General features: G+C 40.7%; 1 protein-coding gene across 7 annotated transcripts in view; it reads left to right on the forward strand.

Annotated features, from left to right (window-relative positions):
* The window catches only part of Swt1 (SWT1 RNA endoribonuclease homolog), an 83,466-nt gene that overhangs the window by 9,312 nt on the left and 49,896 nt on the right, over nt 1-24,258 (forward strand). For all 7 annotated transcript variants that reach the window (XM_038349038.1, XM_038349034.1, XM_038349035.1 and 4 more), the window contains 4 exons: nt 6,829-6,909; nt 10,412-10,470; nt 11,866-12,571; nt 23,029-23,088. In XM_038349038.1, coding sequence (XP_038204966.1) covers nt 6,829-6,909; nt 10,412-10,470; nt 11,866-12,571; nt 23,029-23,088 — 906 coding nt within the window. The remainder of the gene's footprint in view (nt 1-6,828; nt 6,910-10,411; nt 10,471-11,865; nt 12,572-23,028; nt 23,089-24,258) is intronic.

The following is a 24,258-nucleotide window of genomic DNA, read 5'->3' on the forward strand; positions in this document are numbered from 1 at the left end:
CCATCAGTTAACTCTGACAAAGTTATCTTCCTTGACGTCCCAGCAGTGTTTGCTGTAGTCAATTATACCTTCTCCTTGAAACCCTTTTCTAACTTGACTTCTGGGGTACATTGCTTTGTTAATTTTCCTTATATCTTGGTGACTGTTTCTCATATTTCTTTTGCTCATTCCATCATGTATTTTTTTCTTGAAGCATGATCCTCAAGGCCTTATTAATGTAGCACAGTCTAGATTGAGACTTATCATCCTCCTGTCTTAGTCTCCCTAAGAGCTGGCGTTATAGGCATGTGTTACTACATACAGCTCTTATCCCTGTTCTTTCTTTCTTTCTTTCTTTCTTTCTTTCTTTCTTTCTTTCTTTCTTTCTTTCCTTCCTTCCTTCCTTCCTTCCTTCCTTCCTTCCTTCCTTCCTCCCCTCCCTCCCTCTCTCCCCTCCTTTTCCTCCTCTCCCCCTCCCCTCCCTTGCTCTCCTTTTTGTAGTTTTTTTGAGACAAGGTGTCTCTACTTACCACCCTGGCTGTCCTGGAACTTACTCTGTAGACCAGGCTGACCTTAAACCCCAAGAGATCTACCTGCTTCTTCTGATTAAAGGGGTATGCCACTACACCCAGCTTTCTTACTCATTTCCTTAAGCTATAACCTTTCAAGTACCTAAGCTCACTTTTCCTAATTTAATGAACTAGAGTTCCATTTTTTCAGTTTAGGCTGAAACTTGGTAGTTAGTCTGTACCTGCAGCCAGTCTATAAGTGATTTCTATCTGCTTCACTTTTTTTTTTTTTTTGGTTTTTCGAGACAGGGTTTCCCTGTAGTTTCTAGAGCCTGTCCTGGAACTAGCTCTTGTAGACCAGGCTGGCCTCAAACTCAGAGATCCGCCTGCCTCTGCCTCCTGAGTGCTGGGATTAAAGGCGTGCACCACCACCGCCCGGCTCTCTGCTTCACTTTTTAACTTATTCAGAGTCTCACTATTTCCTCCTTGCTGTGACCATGATCTAAGCAAAGAACTTGTTTTCCTTAGTTATTCCATTGATTTCTAGATCCTTCCCTGTCTGCCTTTGCCTCCCTCGTGGTTTATTAACACAATGACGAATGTGGTCCTATTACACTATAAGTTAGATTGTGTCACTTCTCTGCTCTGTACTTTCTTGTGGCTTTCCATGTTAACAGCCTCTTGTTGGGACTGGGAAGGCCATTCACTCTCCCCATTGCATATTTAAACATTACTTTCTTCTTAATGGTGTCTTTGTTTCAGCCTCTTAGGAGCATTTCTGTCTCTGGGGTTTCTCACTTGTCAGTCATTCATTCCCTTTAAATTGAAAATACACTGTTTCATTTTAAAAAATGATCTTACTTTTGAAATTATGTGCGTAAGTGTGTATCTAGGTGTATATCTGAACATGTGCATGCAGGTGCTGAGGAATCCAGAAGGCGGCTTCAGATCCCCTAAGACTAAGTTATTTGCAGATGTGAATTGCCTGACATGGGTGTCTGGAACCAAATGAGTCCTCTGTAAGAGCAGTATGTATTCTGAACCTCTGAACCATCTCTCCAGCCACGTTTCTTTTTATTTTAGATAGTTTCTTAAGTATCCAGGCCGGCCTCAAATTCTGGGGGCCTAGGAATGACCCTGAGTATCTGTTCATCCTGTTTCCAACTCCTGAGTACTTGGATTGCATATGTGTGCCACTGTGTGTGGTGTATATATAGTGCTGAAGATTAAACACAGGGCCTTATGCATGCTGCATACCCAGCCCTTGTTTCTTTATTTAGGTCTCTATTCAGCTGTTAGTTTATCAATGGAATCTTGTATGAACACATTTTAAAACTGCAGATCTTTCTACTTAATACCACTTCACCTCTCTTGCCCACCTTCTTTTTCTGTTTTATTTCATCCAAAGCATCCTGACACTTTTTTATTATTGATTTTATTGAGCTATATATTTTTCTCTTCTTCCTTCTCTACCTCTCTCTCCCCTCCCCTTCAGCCCTCTCTCATGGTCCCCATGCTCCCAATTTACTCAGGAGATCTTGTCTTTTTCTACTTTCCATGTAGATTAGATCCACGTATGCCTTTCTTAGCGTCCTCATTGTTGTCTAGGTTCTCTGGGATTGTGAATTGTAGGCTGGTTTTCTTGACTTTATGCCTAAAAGCCACTTATGAGTGAGTGCATATAATATTTGTCTTTCTGGGTCTGAGTTACCTCACTCAATATGATATTTTCTTTTTTTGGTTTATCGAGACAGGGTTTCCCTGTAGTTTCTAGAGCCTGTCCTGGAGCTAGCTCTTGTAGACCAGGCTGGCCTCGAACTCAGAGATCCACCTGCCTCTGCCTCCCGAGTGCTGGGATTAAAGGCGTGCGCCACCACCGCCCGGCTCAATATGATATTTTCTAGATCCATCCATTTGCCTGCAAATTTCAAGATGTCATTATTTTTTTCTGCTGTGTAGTGCTCCCTTGTGTAAATGTACCACATTTCCCTTATCCATTTTTCGGTCGAGGGGCATTTAGGTTGTTTCCAAGTTCTGGCTATGACAAACAAAGCTGCTATGAATATAGTTGAGCACATGTCCTTTTGGTACAATTGAGTATCCTTTGGGTTTATACCCAAAAGTGTTATTGCTGGGTCTTGAGGAAGGTTGTTTCCTAATTTTCTGAGAAATCTCCATACTGATATCCAAAGGGGCTGTACAGTTTGCACTCACACCGGCAATGGAGGAGTGTTCCCTTTACTCCACATCCTCTCCAGCATAAGTTGTCATCAGTATTTTTGATCTTGGCCATTCTTACAGATGTAAGATGGAATCTCAGAGTTGTTTTGACTTGCATTTCTCTGATAACTAAGGATGTTGAACATTTCCTTAAGTGTCTTTCAGCCATTTTAGAGTTCTCATCTCTGTTGAGAGTTCTCTGTTTAGGTCTGTACTCCATTTTTAAAATTGGATTATGTGTTCTTTTGATGACCAATTTCTTGAGTTCTTTGTATATTTTGGAGATAAGATCTCTGGTCCAATGTGGGGTTAATGATCTTTTCTCACTCTGTAGGCTGTCGTTTTGTCTTGTTGACTGTGTTCTTTACTTTACAGAAGCTTTTCAGTTTCAGGAGGTCCCATTTATTAATTGTTTCTCTCAGTGTCTGTGCTACTGGAGTTATATTTAGGAAGTGGTCTCCTGCGCCAATATGTTAAAAGTGTACTTCCCACTTTCTCTTGTATGAGGTTTAATGTGACTGGCTCTATGTTGAAGTCTTTGATCCATTTGGATGAGTTTTGTGAATGGTGATAGATATGGATCTATTTTCATTCTTCTACATGTTGATATCCAGTTATGCCAGCATCATTTTTTGAATATGCTTTGTTTTTTCCATTTCATATTTTTTTGCTTCTTTGTCAAAAAATCAGGTGTTTGAAGGTGTGTGGATTGATATCTGGGTCTTTGATTCAGTTCCACTGGTCCTCCTGTCTGTTTTTATGCCAATACCAAACTGTTTCCAGTACTGTAGCTCTGTAGTAGAGTTGGAAGTCAGGAATTGTGATGCCTCTAGAAGTTCCTTTATTGTACAGGATTGTTTTGGCTATCCTGGGTTTTTTGCTTTTCCTTAAGAAGTTGAGTATTTTTTCGAGGTCTGTGAAGAATTTTGCTGGGATTTTGATGGACATTGCATTGAATCTGTAGGTTGCTTTTGGTAAGATTGCCATTTTTACTATGTTAATTATATCTACCCATGAACATGCAAGATCTTTCCGTTTTCTTGTGTCTTCAATTTCTTCAAATATTTAAAGTTCTTGTCATACAGGTCTCCTACTTGTTTGGTTAGAGTTACTGACCAAAAATCTGAGATATTTTATGCTATTTTTGGCTCTTGTGAAAGGTGATGTTTCTCTGATCTCTTTCTTAGCCCATTTATCATCTGTGTACAGGAAGGCTACTGATTTTTTTGAGTAATCTTGTATCCTGCTACATTACTGAAAGTGTTTGAGTTGTAGAAGTTCCTTGGTAGAATTTTTTTGTTTGTTTTTGTTTTGTTTTGTTTTGTTTTTGTTTTTCGAGACAGGGTTTCTCTGTAGCTTTGGAGCCTGTCCTGGAACTAGCTCTGTACACCAGCATGGTCTCGAACTCACAGAGAGCCACCTGCCTCTGCCTTCTGAGTGCTGGGATTAAAGACGTATGCCACCACTGCCCGGCTTCTTGATAGAATTTTTGGAGTCAATGATGGAGGACTCTCATTGGTTAATAAAGAAACTGCCTTGGCTTTTTGATAGGGCAGGATTTAGATAGGTGGAGTAAACAGAACAGGATGCTGGGTAGAAGGCAGATGCCTCAGGCAGACGCCATGCCTCTCCTCTCTGAGACAGACGCCATGGAGCCAGCCACCAGGTCAGACATGCTGAATCTTTCCTGGTAAGACACCACAGAGGTGCTACACACATTACTAAATATGGGTTAAAGCAAGATGTGAAAGTTGGCCAGTAAGAGGCTAGAGATAATGGGCCAGGCAGTGTTTAAAAGAATACAATTTGTGTGTTGTTATTTCGGGTGTAAAGCTAGCCTTGTGGGAGCTGGGTGGGACGAAAAGCAGGCCTGCTCACGTCATCACTACAGAATGGCGCCCAACGTGGGGCTTGAACCCACGACCCTGAGATTAAGAGTTTCATGCTTTCTCTACCAACTGAGCTAGCTGGGCAAATAACTAGAGTTTGACTTCTTTTCATATTTGTATCCCCTTGATCTCCTTTTGGTGTCTCATTGTTCTAGCTATATTTAATAGATATGTATAGAGTGGACAACCTTGCCTTCTTCCTGATTTCAATGGGATTGCTGTGAGTTTCTCTCTATTTAGTTTGATGTTAGCTGTTGGCTTGCTGTATATTGCCTTTATTTTGCTTAGGTATGTACTTTGTATCCTGGCTCTCTCCAAGACATTTATCATGAAGGGATGTTGTATTTTGTTGAAGGCTCTTTTAGCATCTAATGAGATGATCATGTGGTTTTTATTTTTCAGTTTGTTTATATGGTGGATTACATTGACAGATTTTCATATGTTGAACCAGACCTGCATCTCTGGGATGAAGCCAACTTGATCATGGTGGATGATTTTCCTGATGTGTTCTTGGTTTGATTTGCCAGTATTTTATTGAGTATTTTTGCATCAACATTCATGAATGAGATTGGTCTGTAATTCTCTATCTTAGTCTTTATGTGGCTTGGGTATCAGGGTAATTGTAGCCTCGTAAAAATAGTTTGGCAATGTTCCTTCTCTTTCTATTGTGTGGAACAATTTGAGGAGTATTAGTTCTTCTTTGAAAATCTTGTAGAATTCTGAACTGAAACCCTCTGGCCTAGGCTGTTTTTGGTTGGGAGACTTTTGATAACTGTTTCTATTTCTTTAGCAGTTATAGGCCTATTTAATTTGCTTATCTGGTCTTGATTTAATTTTTGTAAGTGATACTTATCCAGAATGTTGTTCATTTCCTTTAAGTTTTCCAATTTTGTGGAGTACAGGCTTTCAAAATACGACCTAATGATTCTCTGGATTTCTTCCGTGTCTGTTGTTATGTCCCCTTTTTATTTCTGATTTTGTTAATTTAGATATTCTCTCTCCCTTTTGATTAGTTTGGATAAAGGTTTGTCTATTTTGTTGCTTTCAGCTCTCAATTTGATTATTTCCTGCTGCGTTAGTTCTCTTGAGTGAGTTTTTAGGTGTTCTGTTAACTCACTAGTGTGGGATTGTTCCAGCTTCGTTATATAGGCATTTAGTGCTATGAACTTTCCTCTTAACACTGCTTTCATTGTGTTCCATAAATTTGGGTATGTTGTGTGTCCTTTTCATTGAATTTTTGGAAGTCTTTAATTTCTCCCTTTATTTCTTTTTTGACCCATTGATGCTTCAGGTGAGCATTATTTAATTTCCACGTGTTTGTGGGTTTTCTGGATTTAGTTTTGCTGTTGAATTCTAATTTTAAGCCATGGTGATTCGATAAGATACATGGGGTTATTCCAAGGTTTTTGTATCTGTTGAGGTTTGTTTAGTTACCGAGTATGTGGTCAATTTTTGAGAAGATTCCTTGAGCTACTGAGAAGAAGATATATCTTTTATGTTTGGATAGAATATTCTGTAGATGTCAGTTTAGTCCATTTGAGTCATAACATCTGTTAGTTCCCTTATTTCTCTGTTATTTTTCTGTCTGGCAGACCTGTCCAGTGGTGAGAGTGGGGTGTTGAAATCTCCCAGTGTTAGTGTGTGGGGCTTAATGTGTCATATAAGTTTTAGAAGTGTTTCTTTTACATATCTGGGTGCCCTTGTATTTGGGGCATGGATGTTCAGTATTGAGATTTTCTCTTTACATCATCTGACATCTAAACACATTAGTTGTTTATTTTTAAATTTCCGCACTAGATTGTAACTTTTATGGAGGCAAGAACAGTTTTTATTTATTTATTTAAAGACTCGCCTCATTGTTTGATACATCTTTGGTCCAAAGTTGATACTTCAAACAACATTGCTTTCAGCCTTCAGCCTTTTGAGTTCAAGGTCCACTGAAAAGTGGGACTTCTGGTTTTATTTTATGGACTGAAGTCCACTATGATAATGGTGTCTCACAGTGTTCTTATCTGATTGTTCTTGTCTTCAGTTTATAGATGAGTAGATATCTCCAGAGCTTCTATTTTCTCCTTGAGTCCTCTAGTTGAGCTCCCTTCGTACTAAATTTGTGTCTCTAAATGTCCTCAGAGCTCATTTTTAAATGAGAATGTAAATTTATAATAGTGAATAAATTATGCTTTATTTTGCGCTTTTCCGTTGATTTTCTTTTTCTCCTGAATGACGTTTAGGACAAGGAGGGAGAAATCTCAGCAGGCTCTACTAGTTCAACACACTGTATTAAACCTATTTCAGCCAAGAAGAGAAAACTGGTAAGTGTTTAAATACATAGCTCAATAAATGTTATTTTGAAGTTTTAATTATTTTTTGTTTGTTTTTGGATTTTTGAGACAGGGTTTCTCTGTAGCTTTGGAGTCTGTCCTGGAACTCACTGTTTAGACCAGATTGACCTCGAACTCACAGAGACCCGCCTGCCTCCTGCCTCCTGCCTCCTGAGTGCTGGGATTAAAGGTGTGTGACACCACCGCCCAGCTTGTTTGTCTGTTTGTTTCTTTCTCTCTCTTTCTCTTTTTCTAACTTGACTCTGAGTATATTGCTGAGGCTGGCCTTGAACTATTAGATGACTCAGTCCTGCTTTACTCTTCCACGTAGTTGAAACCATAGGCATGTGATCCTCAGTGTACATAGACATAGTAAAGTTTTTTTGTTTTTTTTTTTTCGATTTATTTATTATCTATACAGTGTTCTGTCTGTGTGTATGCCTGAGGGCCAGAAGAGGGCACCAGATATCATTACATATGGTTGTGAGGCACCATGTTGATGCTGGGAATTGAACTCAGGTCCTCTGGAAGAGCAACTAGTGCTCTTAACCACTGAGCCCTCTCTCTAGCCCCAACATAGTAAAATTTTAATATACAGTTAGAGGGTCTATGATATAAAACTTCTCTCTGTATTTTTCTGTAACTTTTTTCTGTCATGCTTAGTTTGTGAAAGCCAATCAGTGTTTTGTTTTTCCTTTTATTTGCCAAAAGTAATTTTTCAGGTTTTTACTTTTTTTGAGACAGGCTTTTGTTATGTAGCCTTGGCTCTCCTGGAGCTTGATAACATAAACCAGACTGGCCTCAGTCTCACCCTGCCTCTCCCGAGTGCTGGGATTAAAAGTGTGTATCACCACCCCAGCAGGTTTTATTTCTTAGGTTGGTAGACCCTATTACATAGCATTAGGGAACATAAAAATAAATTTAGATAATTTTTCTGTCTTCTTATGTACTGTCATATTTATTTTTATAGTTTATTTATTGAGACAAGGTCTTATTATGTAGCTCATACATCAGGTAGATTTGGAACTTTGGAACTTGCAATCTTCCTGCTTCTTAAATGCAAAAATTGTAGGCATGTACCACCAGGCTTGGCTTACATTCTCCTTTTGAAGTAATTGAAACAGATACATTGCTTACACTCCCAGATTTATAAATTGAGATAAGAAATTTAGATACACAAAATCAAATAATTTGTTCATTAATATAATATTATATGCTGCAACAGAGCCAAATCTAGAGTTCTGTCTGTTCTTTCACTAATGGTTAAAACAATAACAGCCAGTTAAGCACATGAAGCTAGTTTATGGGTGACTCATGAAGTACTGGTTTCAGTGATACTGTGATGAAGTGATGGATAAAGGAGGAGTAGTTAAAGTTCTAGGTATGCAGAACTGTGTTTTAATATTTTTTTCTTTTTTACACCCAGGGATGTATAATTTTGTGTCTTGGGGTATACGGTGTCTGTGTGTTCATGTTGTTGTGTGTACATGTTGCATGGAGGCAAGAAGCCAATATTGAATGTGCTCCTTAGTCATTCTCATCTTACATTGGAAGCAGTATTTCATAAACCAGGAGCTTACTGATTTGACTAGGCTCTTTGGCCAGTGAGCTTCCAGAATTCACTTGTCTTCACCTCCACAGTCTAGGTAACACTTGAATATCAGCACTCAGGAAGCTAAAGGCCAGGAGGATTTCTGCAAATTTGAGGTTAGCCTCGGTTATACAGTTCTAGTTCAGCCTGGGGTATAGAATGAGATTCCCATTTCCAAAGAAAGAAAGGAAATAGGAAGGAAGAAAAGAATAAAGATATGTTACAAAAGATTAAAATGGTATTTTTTAAATTTTTATTCTTCTCTCACACATTACAGCCCCACTACAGTTTCTTCCTCTACTCCTCCAGTCACTCTCCCCCAGATCAACTCCTCCTCAGTTTCCCTTAAAAAATAAAGAAAAACAGACCTCCTATAGATATCTGTCAAACATGGCTTAACAAGATAGAGTAAGACTGAGCACAAACCCTCATGTCACTGCTGGACATGGCAACCCAGTTGGAGGAAAAGGGTCCCAAGCATAGGCAAAAGTGTCAGAGATATCACCCTACTCACATTGTTGGGAATCCACTAGAATACTTAGCCACACAACCATAAGGTATATGCAGAAAATCTAGTCAGACCCATACAGGGTCTGTGTTTGTTACTTCAGTTTCTGTGAACTCCTATGAGTCCTGCTTAGTTGATTCTGTGGGCCTTGTTCTTCTGGTGTCCTCTACGCCTCTGACTTAGCCCGCCCCCCCCCTTTTTTTGCAGGTTTGCCTTGGCTCCACCTAGTGTTTGACTGTGGGTGTCTGCATCAGTTGCTGAATAATGCCCCTCTAATGGCATTATTATTATTAATGGGCTACACTCTTCTATGAGTATAGCAGAATATCCTTAGAAATCATTTCATTGACTTTTTTTTCTTTGCTTGTTGTATTTGGTTCTTCCTGGGTCTTTGGGCTGTCCTGCCTCTGGTTACTGGCCCTCCAGGCAGTGCCAGGCATAGGCTGTAGGCTCTCTCTCATATGGGTGACAAGTTGGACCAGTCATGTGTTGGCCACTCCCACAAGGTCTGCAACACCATTACCCTAACACAGGTAGGACAAGTTGTAGACTGGAGGTTCTGTAGCTGGATGTAGCTGGATCGACCACCCAGTCCTGCTGCTAGGAGCCTGCCTGGTTAGAGAAGATGGCCAGTTTGGGCTCTATATACCCCATTTCTAGGAGACTTTGTTGGCAGTTTATTGTTTTTTTATATCAGTCTTCTCGTGCAGGGGATTAGACCCAAGGTCTTACACATGCTGAGTATACACGCTACCAGCCCCCAATCTTCTTATTTGTCCTCTGCCAAATTAAATTTGGTCTAATCTTAGCTATTTGATTTATCCTCTCCTCACTGCCCTTTTCCCTTTCTTTGCTCTATGACAAAATCACTCTCCCTCTAGCTCAGTTAATTTACTTTTTTCTGCTAAGTTCTTATCACTTACTGCTTTCAATCTTTCACATATGTTCTGCTTATCTTTTCTCACGAGTATCTTTCACCTTTTAGTGATGGTGTTTTGAAATCTTAGCATATACTGACTGTATTCTACTTTGACATTTAGTTATATAAGACTCTTTATACATATTCTTTATGTCTCCTTTATCTTTTTGTGTCTGGATCCTCAGAGTACATATATGGGACAGTGGAATTGAGTCAGACAGATGTATTTTGGATCATGATAGTGCCACCTACTTCCACTGTGATGATCAGAAAGATGCCAAACTCTGTAAGCTTTGCGTGCTTTGTTTATAAAATAAAAATGATAATGTCTGGCCCAAGATGATTAGAAAGATTAAGTAAACTATTATAACAGCCTGTTGATGAACATGGACGTTTCCCATTCTTCTTCCCTGTAACTGTAACAACAGTACACAATTTATATTTTCTAAATAATTGTTTTTTTTTTAAATTTCAGAAATCAGATGATACAGACATTGTATACTATAATACAAACAGAAAACAAGATTTGAAAAGGTAAATTCTCTCTTTTATCCACATCTTTTACAGTTTTAGCTCAGAATTAATGACACTAAAAGATTTTTTTTTCCCAGTACTTGGGCTCGAACCCCAGTATCTTGTATGTGCTAGGCAAGCACTCTGTCATTTGGTTATATCCCTACCCTTGGGATTCTGGGACAGGTTGTTGCCATGTAGAGCAGGCTGGCCTGGAGCTTGGAGCTTGTCATGTAGCCTAGGTTAGATCTTCAACTCATGATCCTCTTCCCTTATCTTGAGGCACCATGATAAACATCTGGATTAAATATTTGTTTATCTAAATTTTAATTACTTCTATATTTATTTTATGCTGGGGAGTATATATGTGCTTTGGTATGTATGTGGCGATCAGAGAACAACTTGTGTGAGTAGGTTTTCTTTAGCCACTATGTGGATTCCAGGGATTGAACTCAAGTTGTCAGGCTTAGTGGTGGCAAGTACCTTTACCCAATTGAGCCACTTTGCTGGCCCAAGACTAAAAAATGTTTAAATTTGGTAAACGTTTTATTCACTTTGTTTAGTATTGTTTTGCATGCAGATATTTCTGGTAATATCATAGATTACTAGAAGTTTAAGAAAAAAGTTGAGGAAAAAAAGCAAAAAGCCAGGCAGTGGTGGTAACATGCCTTTAATCTTACCACTCAGGAGGCAGAGTTTGAGGCCAGCCTGGTCTACAGAGTGAGTTTCAGGACTACACAGAGAAACACTGTCTTGAAAAACCAAAAATAAATAAGTAAATAAAAAAAAGTTGAGTGAAATTAGAAAAATCTATCAAAACTGTTGTATAAATGCACCCAGACTCAGTATGGATTATTATTAACTCCATGGAACTGGTTTCGATACATAATTATAATAAGATACATGGCTTCATTTTATGTGCTAGTAGAGAACTTATAAAGCTTACTTAGAAATTATTTATAGATTACTTTTATAGATTACCTGTGAAAGAGCATACAATTTACTAAATTATAGACAAGGCTCTAAAATTATGTTAATAGCCTTCATGTGAATACAATTAACGAATGTGAAGAATGATGGAGAGAATGAAATTATTTTCCTTTAATTTCTTCATTCTTTGGATTAAAAACTTGAAAGAGTTTTATAGTTAAGGAGTTTCTTGTTAATAATGGGGATCAACATAAAAAGAATAATGTGTACATTAAGTTACAGACAATTGTGAGCTACCCAGTGTGGGTGCTGGGAATGAAACTCAGGCCCTTTGCATGAGTGGTATGAACTCCTAAGCACCGAGCCATCTCTCCAGCCCTGTTTCTTTTATTTTTAAGTGTAGAACCAGCCCAATTAACTCTTAACATAATGACACATTTCAACAGTATGTGAACAAATACAACACATTTCTGTGCTGCTTTATAGATCGAATGTAGAAGTTGACACGCCCAGAAAGAGACCAAAATTCAGTTCTTCAACTGAAGGACCTACTAAACTCCAAGTAACATCATATAACAATCAAGTTACTTCACAGAGTTGTTCATCAAATGGAACTAAAGATACTAAACTTAAAGATAGTAAATTGACAAATATTGGAAGTAAGCTTGATTATGAAATAAAAAAACATCACAGCATTAAAATTACCAAAGATACAAAATCTAAAGCTGAAGGCTGGACAGAGGAGAAGAATTGGCCCCATTCACTTATTCAGGAGAATATGAAGGAATTCAAGAAAGAAAAGAATAGTAAACTCAGAGACAGTTCTGAAGAATTGGAGAAATATAAGAAAAATCAGCTTCCTCAGAATTATAATTTCAACAATATAATCAAGGAACCGTTTGACTCTGGAAGGAAGAAGATTAGCTTCAAAATTCCCAAAAAGCCCTCTGGCACCATCCAGAAGCTTGTAAAAGGAAACGTCTTCAGTGTAGATTCTAGAAAGTCAAAGAATAAGCAGGAAAAAAAGGAGTGCTTGAAAAGTTCCCAGACATCATTGGATTTGACCAGGCGCAAAGCTGGAAACTTGTTTTCAGATTCCACATGTAAGCAGACTGTCTGTGAGGGGAAAAGAAAAGACCTTCATGAGCATCCAGAAATTAATAGTTCAGATTCTAAGGAAAACCATACCCAGGTAATGTATAAAGTATTTGCTTTTAGCAAAATTATTTATTTGAAATGTTCAAGTTTTAGTTGCTTCTGTTATTAATGATAATCATAGAGTGCTGAATCAGATTTAGTCATATAGATAATGTATCCATGTCTTGTTTTTATTTTTGTTTTCTTTTTTTTTTTTCTTTTTTTTCTTTTTTTTTTCATTCTCATGGTTTATTTTTTTTATATTTAAAAATTTCAATCTCCTTCCCTCCTCCTCCCCCCTCCCTCCCCTCCTTCTCCCCTTTCTCTCCCCTCCTTCTCCCCCTTCCCTCCCCTCCCCTCCACCCATACCTCCCCTCCCTCCCTCTCAAGGCCAAGGAGCCATCAGGGTTCCCCACTCTATGCTAAGACCAAGGTCCTCCCAACTCCCCCCAGGTCCAGGAAGGTGATCGACCAAGCTGAGAAGGCTCCCACAGAGCCCGTCCATGAAGAAGAATCAGAGCCCAGAGCCATTGTCCTTTGCTTCTCAGTCAGCCCCCGCTGTTGGCCACACTCAGAGAGACGGGTTTGGTCGCATGATCCATCAGTCCCATTCCAACTGGAGTTGGTGATCTCCCATTAGTTCTGTCCCACCGTCTCCATGAGTGAACGCACCCCTCTCGTTCCTGACTTTCTCCCTCATGTTCTCGCTCCTTCTGCTCCTCATCGGGACCTTGGGAGCTCAGTCCAGTGTTCCAATGTGGGGCTCAGTCACCTTCCCCATCTGTCGCCAGCTGGAGGTTCCCTCACGGTCCTGACTTTCTTTCTCATGTTCTCTCTCCTTCTGCTCCTCATCAGGACCTTGGGAGCTCAGTCCAGTGCTCCAATGTGGGGCTCTGTCATTTTCTTCATCTATCGTCAGGTGGAGGTTCTATGGTGATATGCAAGAAATTCATCAGTATGGCTATAGGAACTGGCCTTTTCAGGCTCCCTCTCCTCAGCTGCCCAAGGAACTAACTGGGGGCGTCTCCCTGGAAACCTGGGAACCCCTCTAGGGTCAAGTCTCTTGACAACCCTCAGGTAGCTCCTTAAATTCAGATATATGCTTCCCTGCTCTCATATCCACCCTTCCTATATCCCAAGCACCCCATTCCTCCGAGCTCCCCCCGCTCTCCCCTTCACACTTTTCTCTCCCCATCTTCCCTTGGCCCAGTCTCGCCCAACCCTCAAGTTCCCAATTTTGCCTGGCGATCGTGTCTACTTCCAATATCCAGGAGGATTACTATATCTTTTTTGGGAGTTCACCTTCTTATTATCTTCTCAAGGATCCCAAACTTATAGGCTCGATGTCCTATAATCATGGCTAGAAACCGATTATGAGTGAGTACATCCCATGTTCATCTTTATGGGTCTGGGTTACCTCACTCAGAATAGTGTTTTCTATTTCCATCCATTTGCCTGCAAAATTCAAGATGTCATTGTTTTTTACCGCTGAGTAGTATTCTAGCATGTATATATTCCACAGTTTCTTCATCCATTCTTCCACTGATGGGCATCTAGGCTGTCTCCAGGATCTGGCTATTACAAATAATGCTGCTATGAACATAGATGAGCATATGCTTTTGTTGTATGATTGGGCATCTCGTGGGTAGATTCCCAATAGTGGAATTGCTGGGTCCTGGGGTAGGTTGATCCCGAATTTCCTGAGAAACCGCCACACTGCTTTCCAAAGTGGTTGCACAAGTTTGCATTCCCACCAGCAATGGATGAGTGTGCCCCTTACCCCACAACCTCTCCAGCAAAGGTTATTATTGGTGTTTTGGATTTTAGCCAATCTGACAGGTGTGAGATGATATCTCAAAGTTGTTTTGATTTGCATTTCCCTGATAGCTAGGGAGGTTGAGCATGACCTTAAGTGTCTTTTGGCCATTCGAACTTCTTCTGTTGAGAATTCTCTGCTCAGTTCATCGCCCCATTTTTTAATTGGGTTAATTGGCATTTTACCGTCTAGTCTCTTGAGTTCCTTATATATTTTAGAGATCAGACCTTTGTCAGTTGCAGGGTTGGTGAAGATCTTTTCCCAGTCAGTAGGCTGCCTTTGTGTCTTAGTGACAATGTCCTTTGCTTTACAGAAGCTGCTCAACTTCAGGAGGTCCCATTTATTCAATGTTGCCCTTAAAGTCTGTGCAGCTGGGGTTATGCATAGGAAACGGTTCCCTGTGCCCATTTGTTGTAGAGTACTTCCCACTTTCTCCTCTATCAATCTCAATGTGTTCAAATTAATATTGAGGTCTTTAATCCATTTGGACTTGAGTTTTGTGCATGGTGATAGATATGGATCTACTTTCATTCTTCTACAGGTTGACATCCAGTTATGCCAGCACCATTTGTTGAAGATGCCCTCTTTTTTCCATTGTGTACTTTTGGCTCCTTTATCAAAAATCAGGTGTTCATAGGTTTGTGGTTTAAGATCCGGGTCTTCTATACGATTCCATTGGTCAACTTCTCTGTTCTTATGCCAATACCAAGCCGTTTTCAATACTGTAGCTCTGTAATAGAGTTTGAAGTCAGGGATGGTAATGCCTCCAGAAGTACCTTTATTGTATAAGATTTTTTTGGCTATCCTGGGTTTCTTGTTTTTCCATATAAAGTTGATTATTGTCTTCTCAATCTCTGTGAAGAATTTTAATGGGACCTTGATTGGGATTGCATTGAATCTATAGATTGCTTTTGGTAGAATTGCCATTTTTACTATGTTCATCCTCCCAATCCACGAGCAGGGGAGATCCTTCCATTTTCTGGTATCCTCTTCAATTTCTTTCTTCAAAGACTTAAAGTTCTTGTCATATAAATCCTTCACTTCCTTGGTTAGCGATACTCCCAGATATCTTATGCTATTTGTGGCTATTGTGAAAGGTGATACTTCTCTGATTTCCCTCTCTGCTTCCTTATCCTTTGTGTATAGGAGGGCGACTGATTTTTTGGAGTTGATCTTGTATCCTGCCACGTTACTGAAGGAGTTTATCAGCTGTAGGAGTTCTTTGGTGGAGTTTTTGGGGTCGCTTATGTATACTATCATATCATCTGCAAATAATGAAAGTTTAACTTCTTCCTTTCCAAATTGGATCCCCTTGATTCCCTTATGTTGTCTTATTGCTATTGCTAGAACTTCAAGCACTATATTGAAGAGATAAGGAGAGAGTGGACAGCCTTGTCGTGTTCCTGAATTTAGTGGGATAGCCTTGAGTTTCTCTCCGTTTAATTTGATGTTAGCTGTCGGTTTGCTGTAAATAGCTTTTATTATATTTAGGAATGACCCTTGTATCCCTAATCTCTCCAAGACCTTTATCATAAAAGGGTGCTGAATTTTGTCAAATGCTTTTTCAGCATCTAATGAGATGACCATATGGTTTTTTTCCTTCAGTTTGTTTATATGATGGATTACATTAATAGATTTTCGTATGTTGAACCAGCCCTGCATCTCTGGGATGAAGCCTACTTGATCGTAATGGATAATTTTTCTAATGTGTTCTTGGATTCGGTTTGCCAGTATTTTATTGAGAATTTTTGCGTCCATGTTCATGAGTGAGATTGGCCTGTAATTCTCTTTCTTGGTTGAGTCTTTGTGTGGTTTAGGTATCAGGGTAACTGTAGCTTCATAGAAGGAATTTGGCAGTGACTCTTGTGTTTCTATATTATGAAATACCTTAAGGAGTATAGGTATTAGGTCTTCTTGGAAGTTCTGGTAGAATTCCGCATTGAAACCATCTGGTCCTGGGCTCTTTTTGGTAGGGAGGTTTCTGATAACAGTTTCTAATTCTTCGCGACTAACAGGACGATTTAGAGCATTTACCTGGTCCTGGTTTAACTTTGGTATATGGTATTTATCTAAAAAACTGTCCATTTCTTTTACATTTTCCAATTTTGTGGCATACAGGCTTTTGTAGTAAGATCTAATGATTTTCTGAATTTCCTCTGTGTCTGTGGTTATGTCCCCCTTTTCATTTCTGATCTTGTTAATTTGCGTGTTCTCCCTCTGCCGTTTGATTAGATTGGCTAAGGGTTTCTCAATCTTGTTGATTTTCTCCAAGAACCAGCTTCTTGTTTCATTGATTCTTTGGATTGTTTTCTGTGTTTCTATTTTGTTGATTTCTGCCCTCAGTTTGATTATTTCCAGTCTTCTACTTCTCCTAGGTGAGTCTGCTTCTTTTTTTTCCAGAGCTTTCAGGTGTGCTGTTAAGTCACCAATGAGTGCTTTCTCCGTTTTCTTTAAGTGGGCACTTAGTGCTATGAACTTTCCTCTTAGCACTGCTTTCATTGTGTCCCATAGGTTTGAGTATGTTGTGTCTTTGTTTTCATTAAATTCAAGAAAGACTTTAATTTCTTTCTTTATTTCTTCCTTGACCCAGGTGTGGGTCAGTAGTTGACTGTTCAGTTTCCATGAGTTTGTGGGCCTTCTGGGGGTAGCATTGTTGTTGAATTCTAATTTTAATCCATGGTGATCCGATAAGACACAGGTGGTTACTAATATTTTTATGTAACTGTGGAAGTTTGCTTTGTTACCAAGTATATGGTCAATTTTCGAAAAGGTTCCATGAGCCGCAGAGAAGAAGGTATATTCTTTCCTATTTGGGTGGAATGTTCTATAGATGTCTGTTAAGTCCATTTGGTTCATTACCTCCATTAAGTCTTTCAATTCTCTGTTAGGTTTCTGTCTGATTGACCTGTCCATTGGTGAGAGAGGAGTGTTGAAGTCTCCAACTATTAGTGTGTGTGGTTTGATGGCTGCCTTGAGTTCTAGAAGTGTTTCTTTTACATAAGTGGGAGCTTTTATATTAGGGGCATAGATATTCAGGATTGAGACTTCATTCTGAAGGATTTTTCCTGTTATGAGTATAAAGTGTCCCTTTCCATCTCTTCTGATTGATTTTAGTTTGAAGTCAACTTTGTTGGAAATTAGTATGGCCACACCCGCTTGTTTCTTAGGGCCATTTGCTTGATAAACCTTTTCCCAACCCTTTACTCTGAGTAGGTGCCTGTCTTTGTGGTTGAGGTGTGTTTCTTGTAAACAGCAAAATGTTGGATTCTGTTTTCGTATCCAGTCTCTTAGCCTGTGCCTTTTTATAGGTGAATTGAGTCCATTGATATTAAGTGATATTAATGACCAGTGGTTGTTAACTTCAGTCATTTTTAGTAGTAGAGTTTGTGTGTTTCCCTTCTTCTAGTTGTGCTGGTGAAGGGTTGCTAGATGCCTGAGTTATTGTCGGCGTTGTTGGACTCCTTGGTTTGTGATTTTCCTTCTATTACTTTCTGCAAGGCTGGATTTGTGGCTGCGTATTGTTTAAATCTGTTTTTGTCCTGGAATATCTTGTTTTCTCCATCAATGGTGAATGCAAGCTTTGCTGGGTATAATAGTCTGGGCTTGCATCCATGTTCCCTAAGTGTCTGTAGCACATCTATCCAAGCTCTTCTGGCTTTCATGGTTTCCATTGAGAAATCAGGTGTAATTCTGATGGGTTTCCCTTTATATGTTACTTGACCTTTTTCCTTTGCAGCTCTTAATATCTGTTCTTTATTCTGTATGTTTTGTGTTTTGATTATTATATGGCGTGGGGATGCTTTCTTTTGATCCAGTCTATTTGGTGTTCTGTAGGCTTCTTGTACCTTCATAGGAACATCCTTCTTTAGGTTGGGGAAGTTTTCTTCTATAATTTTGTTGAATATGTTTTCTGGGCCTTTGAGTTGTAATTCTTCTCCTTCTTCTACCCCAATTATTCTTAGGTTTGGTCTTTTCATGGTGTCCCAGATTTCCTGAATGTTTTGTGTTAAGAATTTGTTAGATTTGTTTAGTTCTTTAATCTGTGAGTTTATTTCTTCTATAGTATCTTCAGAGTCCGAGATTCTTTCTTCCATCTCTTGTATTCGGTTGGAAATACTTGTCTCTGAAGTTTCTGTTCGTTTACTCAGAGTTTCCATTTCCAGTCGTCCCTCAGATTGTGTTTTCTTCAATACCTCCATTTCATTTATCAGGTCTTGTACTGTTTCCCTTACCTGTTTGATTGCTTTTTCTTGTTTTTCTTGTTTTTCTTGGGTATCTTTGAGAGATTTATTTATTTCGTCTACCTTTTTGTTTGTCATCTCCATTTCTTTATGGCAGTTTTTTACCTCCTGTTTAAGGTCCTCTATTATTTTTATAAAGTACTGTTTAATGTCGGTTTCTTCTATATCTTCTGGGGTAGGGTGTTCAATTCTTGTTGTTTCGGGATGTCTGGCTTGTGGTGATGTCATGTTGCCTTTCATGTTGTTGGAGGAGCTCCTGCATTGGCGCCTGCCCATCTCTTCCCCAAAGAACGATGGATCCTCCTGCAGACTTTCAGGTCCCCTTGCAGGCCAAGCAGCTCTCAGACAAACGCCTACCTTGCTCCGGGCAGTCAAATGAAGGAGGGGACCTCCCACCGGCCTGGGTGCACTCAATTCCAGGTCCCCAGAGCCCAAACAGGCTGAGCTGTGGGATTTTGTGGCCCCAAAGACGGGAGGATGAGGAAGGGGGAGGGGGGGAGGATTCTGGGTGCAAGCTGGGAAGGGACAGGGAGAGAGAGGCAGTATCCGGGGAGAATAACCCCTGCAGGAAGAGCAGGAAGTGTGCTGGTGGCAGGGGGGGTTGTGGAGAGTCGGTGGTCCCTCTCCCGGCAGCTGCCGCGGTTCGGGCACTCACTCCTCACTCACCCCAAAGAACGATGGATCCTCCTGCAGATTTTCAGGTCCCCTTGCAGGCCAAGCAGCTCTCAGACAAAGGCCTACCTTGCTCCGGGCAGTCAAATGAAGGAGGGGACCTCCCACCGGCCTGGGTGTACTCAATTCCAGGTCCCCAGAGCCCAAACAGGCTGAGCTGTGGGATTTTGTGGCCCCAAAGACGGGAGGATGAGGCAGGGGGAGGGGGGGAGGATTCTGGGTGCAAGCTGGGAAGGGACAGGAAGAGAGAGGCAGTATCCGGGGAGAATAACCCCTGCAGGAAGAGCAGGAAGTGTGCTGGTGGCAGGGGGAGTTGTGGAGAGTCGGTGGTCCCTCACCGGGCAGCTGCCGCGGTTCGGGCACTCACTCCTCTCTCACCCCAAAGAATGATGGTTCCTCCTGCAGACTTTCAGGTCCCCTTGCAGGCCAAGCAGCTCTCAGACAAAGGCCTACCTTGCTCCGGGCAGTCAAATGAAGGAGGGGACCTCCCACCGGCCTGGGTGCACTCAATTCCAGGTCCCCAGAGCCCAAACAGGCTGAGCTGTGGGATTTTGTGGCCCCAAAGACGGGAGGATGAGGAAGGGGGAGGGGGGGAGGATTCTGGGTGCAAGCTGGGAAGGGACAGGGAGAGAGAGGCAGTATCCGGGGAGAATAACCCCTGCAGGAAGAGCAGGAAGTGTGCTGGTGGCAGGGGGAGTTGTGGAGAGTCGGTGGTCCCTCACCGGGCAGCTGCCGCGGTTCGGGCACTCACTCCTCACTCACCCCAAAGAACGATGGATCCTCCTGCAGACTTTCAGGTCCCCTTGCAGGCCAAGCAGCTCTCAGACAAAGGCCTACCTTGCTCCGGGCAGTCAAATGAAGGAGGGGACCTCCCACCGGCCTGGGTGCACTCAATTCCAGGTCCCCAGAGCCCAAACAGGCTGAGCTGTGGGATTTTGTGGCCCCAAAGACGGGAGGATGAGGAAGGGGGAGGGGGGGAGGATTCTGGGTGCAAGCTGGGAAGGGACAGGGAGAGAGAGGCAGTATCCGGGGAGAATAACCCCTGCAGGAAGAGCAGGAAGTGTGCTGGTGGCAGGGGGGGTTGTGGAGAGTCGGTGGTCCCTCTCCCGGCAGCTGCCGCGGTTCGGGCACTCACTCCTCACTCACCCCAAAGAACGATGGATCCTCCTGCAGATTTTCAGGTCCCCTTGCAGGCCAAGCAGCTCTCAGACAAAGGCCTACCTTGCTCCGGGCAGTCAAATGAAGGAAGGGACCTCCCACCGGCCTGGGTGCACTCAATTCCAGGTCCCCAGAGCCCAAACAGGCTGAGCTGTGGGATTTTGTGGCCCCAAAGACGGGAGGATGAGGAAGGGGGAGGGGGGGAGGATTCTGGGTGCAAGCTGGGAAGGGACAGGGAGAGAGAGGCAGTATCCGGGGAGAATAACCCCTGCAGGAAGAGCAGGAAGTGTGCTGGTGGCAGGGGGGGTTGTGGAGAGTCGGTGGTCCCTCTCCGGGCAGCTGCCGCGGTTCGGGCACTCACTCCTCACTCACCCCAAAGAACGATGGATCCTCCTGCAGATTTTCAGGTCCCCTTGCAGGCCAAGCAGCTCTCAGACAAAGGCCTACCTTGCTCCGGGCAGTCAAATGAAGGAGGGGACCTCCCACCGGCCTGGGTGTACTCAATTCCAGGTCCCCAGAGCCCAAACAGGCTGAGCTGTGGGATTTTGTGGCCCCCTATTTTTGTTTTCTTAAGACAAGGTTTCTCTATGTGACTTTGGAGCCTGTCCTGAAACTTGTTCTGTAGACCAGGCTGGCCTCGAACTCACAGAGATTGACCTGCCTCTGTTTCCCGAGTGCTAGGATTAAAGGCATGTGCCACTACTGCCAGGCCCTGAGTCTTGTATTATTCTCTTTCATTCCAGTTGACTTAGGATGATGTTGATACCACCTGGTTTTGGAATCAGGGCAGTATCTAGGTTCTTGTGTTCAGGGACAAATAACTGGACATATAGATAGTAGTAAGCAAAGGGAGAAAAATTTAGTCAGAAAGGATACAATTCCAGGCAACAACAATTTATTAGAAGTTATACTTCCAAGGGGAAGAAGCTGACTGGGGTAGAGAGGAACTCAGCTTCCAACCTACTGCACAAAGAGTTGCAGTTTTATGTTACTTTAATGAGGATTTTTAGCTTATATGCATAGCACTGGCTTTTCTGTGTGTACTTGTTATATGCGGTTCTGCATACATACAACTTCATGTGTTACATATCATATCTTATAGAATCGTAAATCTCTTCTAATGGTTTATAATATTATAATGAACTATAGGTCACCTTTGCACCTTTTATAAAAGTTGCCTTCGTCATGGTGTCGTTTCATAACAATATATAGAACAGCAACTAAGACTCTGTCATAGAAAAGTCTAGCATTTTGGTTTGTATCTTTTTTTTTTCTAAAGACTTATTTATTTATTATGTATACAACATTCCTTCCATGTATGCTTGCATGCCAGAAGAGAGCACCAGATCTCATTACAGATGGCTGTGAGCCACCATGTGGTTGCTGGGAATTGAACTCAGGACCTTTGGAAGAGCAGTCAGTGCTCTTAACCTCTGAGCCATCTCTCCAGCCCTTTGTTTTGTATCTTGTAGATGGAAGAGAGACACTGAGGTAATCAGGGAAGCAAGATCATCGTGTTTTTCCATTCAGAGTCACTTTGTTATCCACATTCAGTGTATTTAATAAAGCATCGTATAGTAAGGTGTAGCATTAATTCAGTGCCCACTAATATTTCTATTTGTAATAGACTTAGGATATTTCAAAGATAACATGAATTTCCTATACTAGGTGATAGATTCATTGACCTCTCTGGAAGTGATGTGATGTCAAGTAGAACCAGCCTAAAGAAGATAACATAGCTATTAGGATATCTAGTTACAAGCAGTTCTGATTATTTTAGCTATCTTCCTTGGCACTTTTTAGCTTAAGAAAACCTTAAAGAAATTTTAATTATATTTAGAGGGAGATTTCGTCATAAAATATTAAAGTGCTGGCACAGAGTTGGAGTTTATGGAAAGGTTTTTTTTTCATTCTCTATTAGAAGACAGACAATAAAACAGATTTCTGGTGCTCTCACTACATGTAATACAACTCTATGGTTTTTGGCCTTCTTAACTGTTATACAGTCCTCAAATTTCTTTGTTTTGTTTTGTTTTTTTGATCAGGTCACTTTTAGAAATGGCTCAATGACTTTTGCGCTTGGTTTTAGTTAAAGGGCTGTGAAGGAATTCAGTGGTTTCTAAATAAAATTTTTCTGCCACTGAAAACCTGCTTATTTATCTTTATGTTAGCATATAATTCTGTTACTGAAAGAAGAATATTTTAATGACTGAAAGCCCTAAGGAGTATGACTCACATAAGGAGTATGTTCACTTGAGAGAACAGGTCTTTTCTAGAGGTAATTTCTCATACAGGGGCAGTTTTATCTATCAGGGTATTTATTAATGTTTGGAAACACTTTTCTTTGTCAATATGGTGGGGGCCAGCAAGATGTCTCAGTGGATGAAGGCAACTTGCCACCAAGCCTGATGACTTTGTTTTGATTCTTGGGACCCACACGGAGGAAGGAGAGAGCTGACTCTGCCAAGTTGTCCTCTGACTTACACACACAAACATAAATACATATTTTTATTTTTTTATTGTTGGGGGCAGGATGAGTATCAGTTCTAGTAGCTGACTCCTTGAATTCAGTGATGCTGTTATACACCACATAAGGCTGATCTCAAAATCCTTTTCTCATTTCAGAATTTTGAAACACCATGTTCTTCAGTGTCATCTGAGAACATCCAAGATACAGATGAAGAGGTTACTGATGCACTTACTTATTTTGTTTATTTAAAGAAATTCAAACAGTTCTTTCTTTCTATCTTTCTTTCTTTCTTTCTTTCTTTCTTTTTTCTTTCTTTCTTTCTAGTGTGTATGTGTGTGTGAAGGTGTGCAACAGGGTTTTATTATGCAGCCTAGGATGATCTCAAACCTGTGATCCTCCTGACTTGACCTCCTGAATGGTGTAGTTACAGGTATATGCCAGGATGCCTAGGTAAGCAGTTGCTACTTTTAATAAACTATCTGTAAAAAACAGTATGAAAATAATGATGTCTCAATTTAAACTCCAAAAGAATTCTGTATATTGATTTACTAGGAAGATCAGTCTGTAAGTTTTAATTAGGTCATCAAACACCATTCATAGGGGCTAGGGATGCAGTGCAGTGGTAGAGTGCTTGTCTAGCAGTATAAGGCACTGGGTTAATCCTAGTGTGAGGTGGTTACTGGGAGACTTTTGCTTTTGTTTCTAATAAGCTACTCTACTTTAAACAGAAGGTGGTGTTAATGTACCACAAGTTAAATTTATTTTGATTTAATGCTATGCTTTTGCGTATTTATACCTAGACTTGCCAAAATGTGATGTGACACCAACCTGTTCTTCATTTTTCTACTCAGCAATAAGATGAAATTGTTATTGTCAAATAAAAGTCCACAGTATTTTATCTTTTTGCCTATTGCTATATTTTCTACCTAGAATCTTCTGATTTATCTTTATAAGGTTATTGTGTAAATTTTATGTTTCCTGAGTAAATTAAAATTCACTAATATTTTGTACTTTTTAATATTGTTGATAACTTTTATTTGTAATACTTTTTTTCCTGTTTTATGAGTCAGTGCCCCTTGATAAAAGACTGCTCCTGACTGTTTTAAAGATAGAACATATTCTTTTTTCTTCTTTTTTTTTTTTTAATTTTAAATCAGATAGTTTCTCACTGTGTGACTCAGGCTGGCCTTATTTTTGCTGTGTAAAGAAGGCTAGCCTTGAATTAAACTGATGATCTTCCAGCCTCAGCCTTCCAAGTGCTGGAATTGTAGGTGTGTGATGCCATGCCCAGCCATATTTAATTTTTTTTATATCAAAATACCATCACAGAAGTACATGTAAATGAGAAGGATCTTAAGATTTATAGTGTAGAGCCAACGGGATGG

Source organism: Arvicola amphibius, chromosome 12 (genome assembly GCF_903992535.2).
Source record: "Arvicola amphibius chromosome 12, mArvAmp1.2, whole genome shotgun sequence".
NCBI classification, from domain to species: Eukaryota; Metazoa; Chordata; class Mammalia; order Rodentia; family Cricetidae; genus Arvicola; species Arvicola amphibius.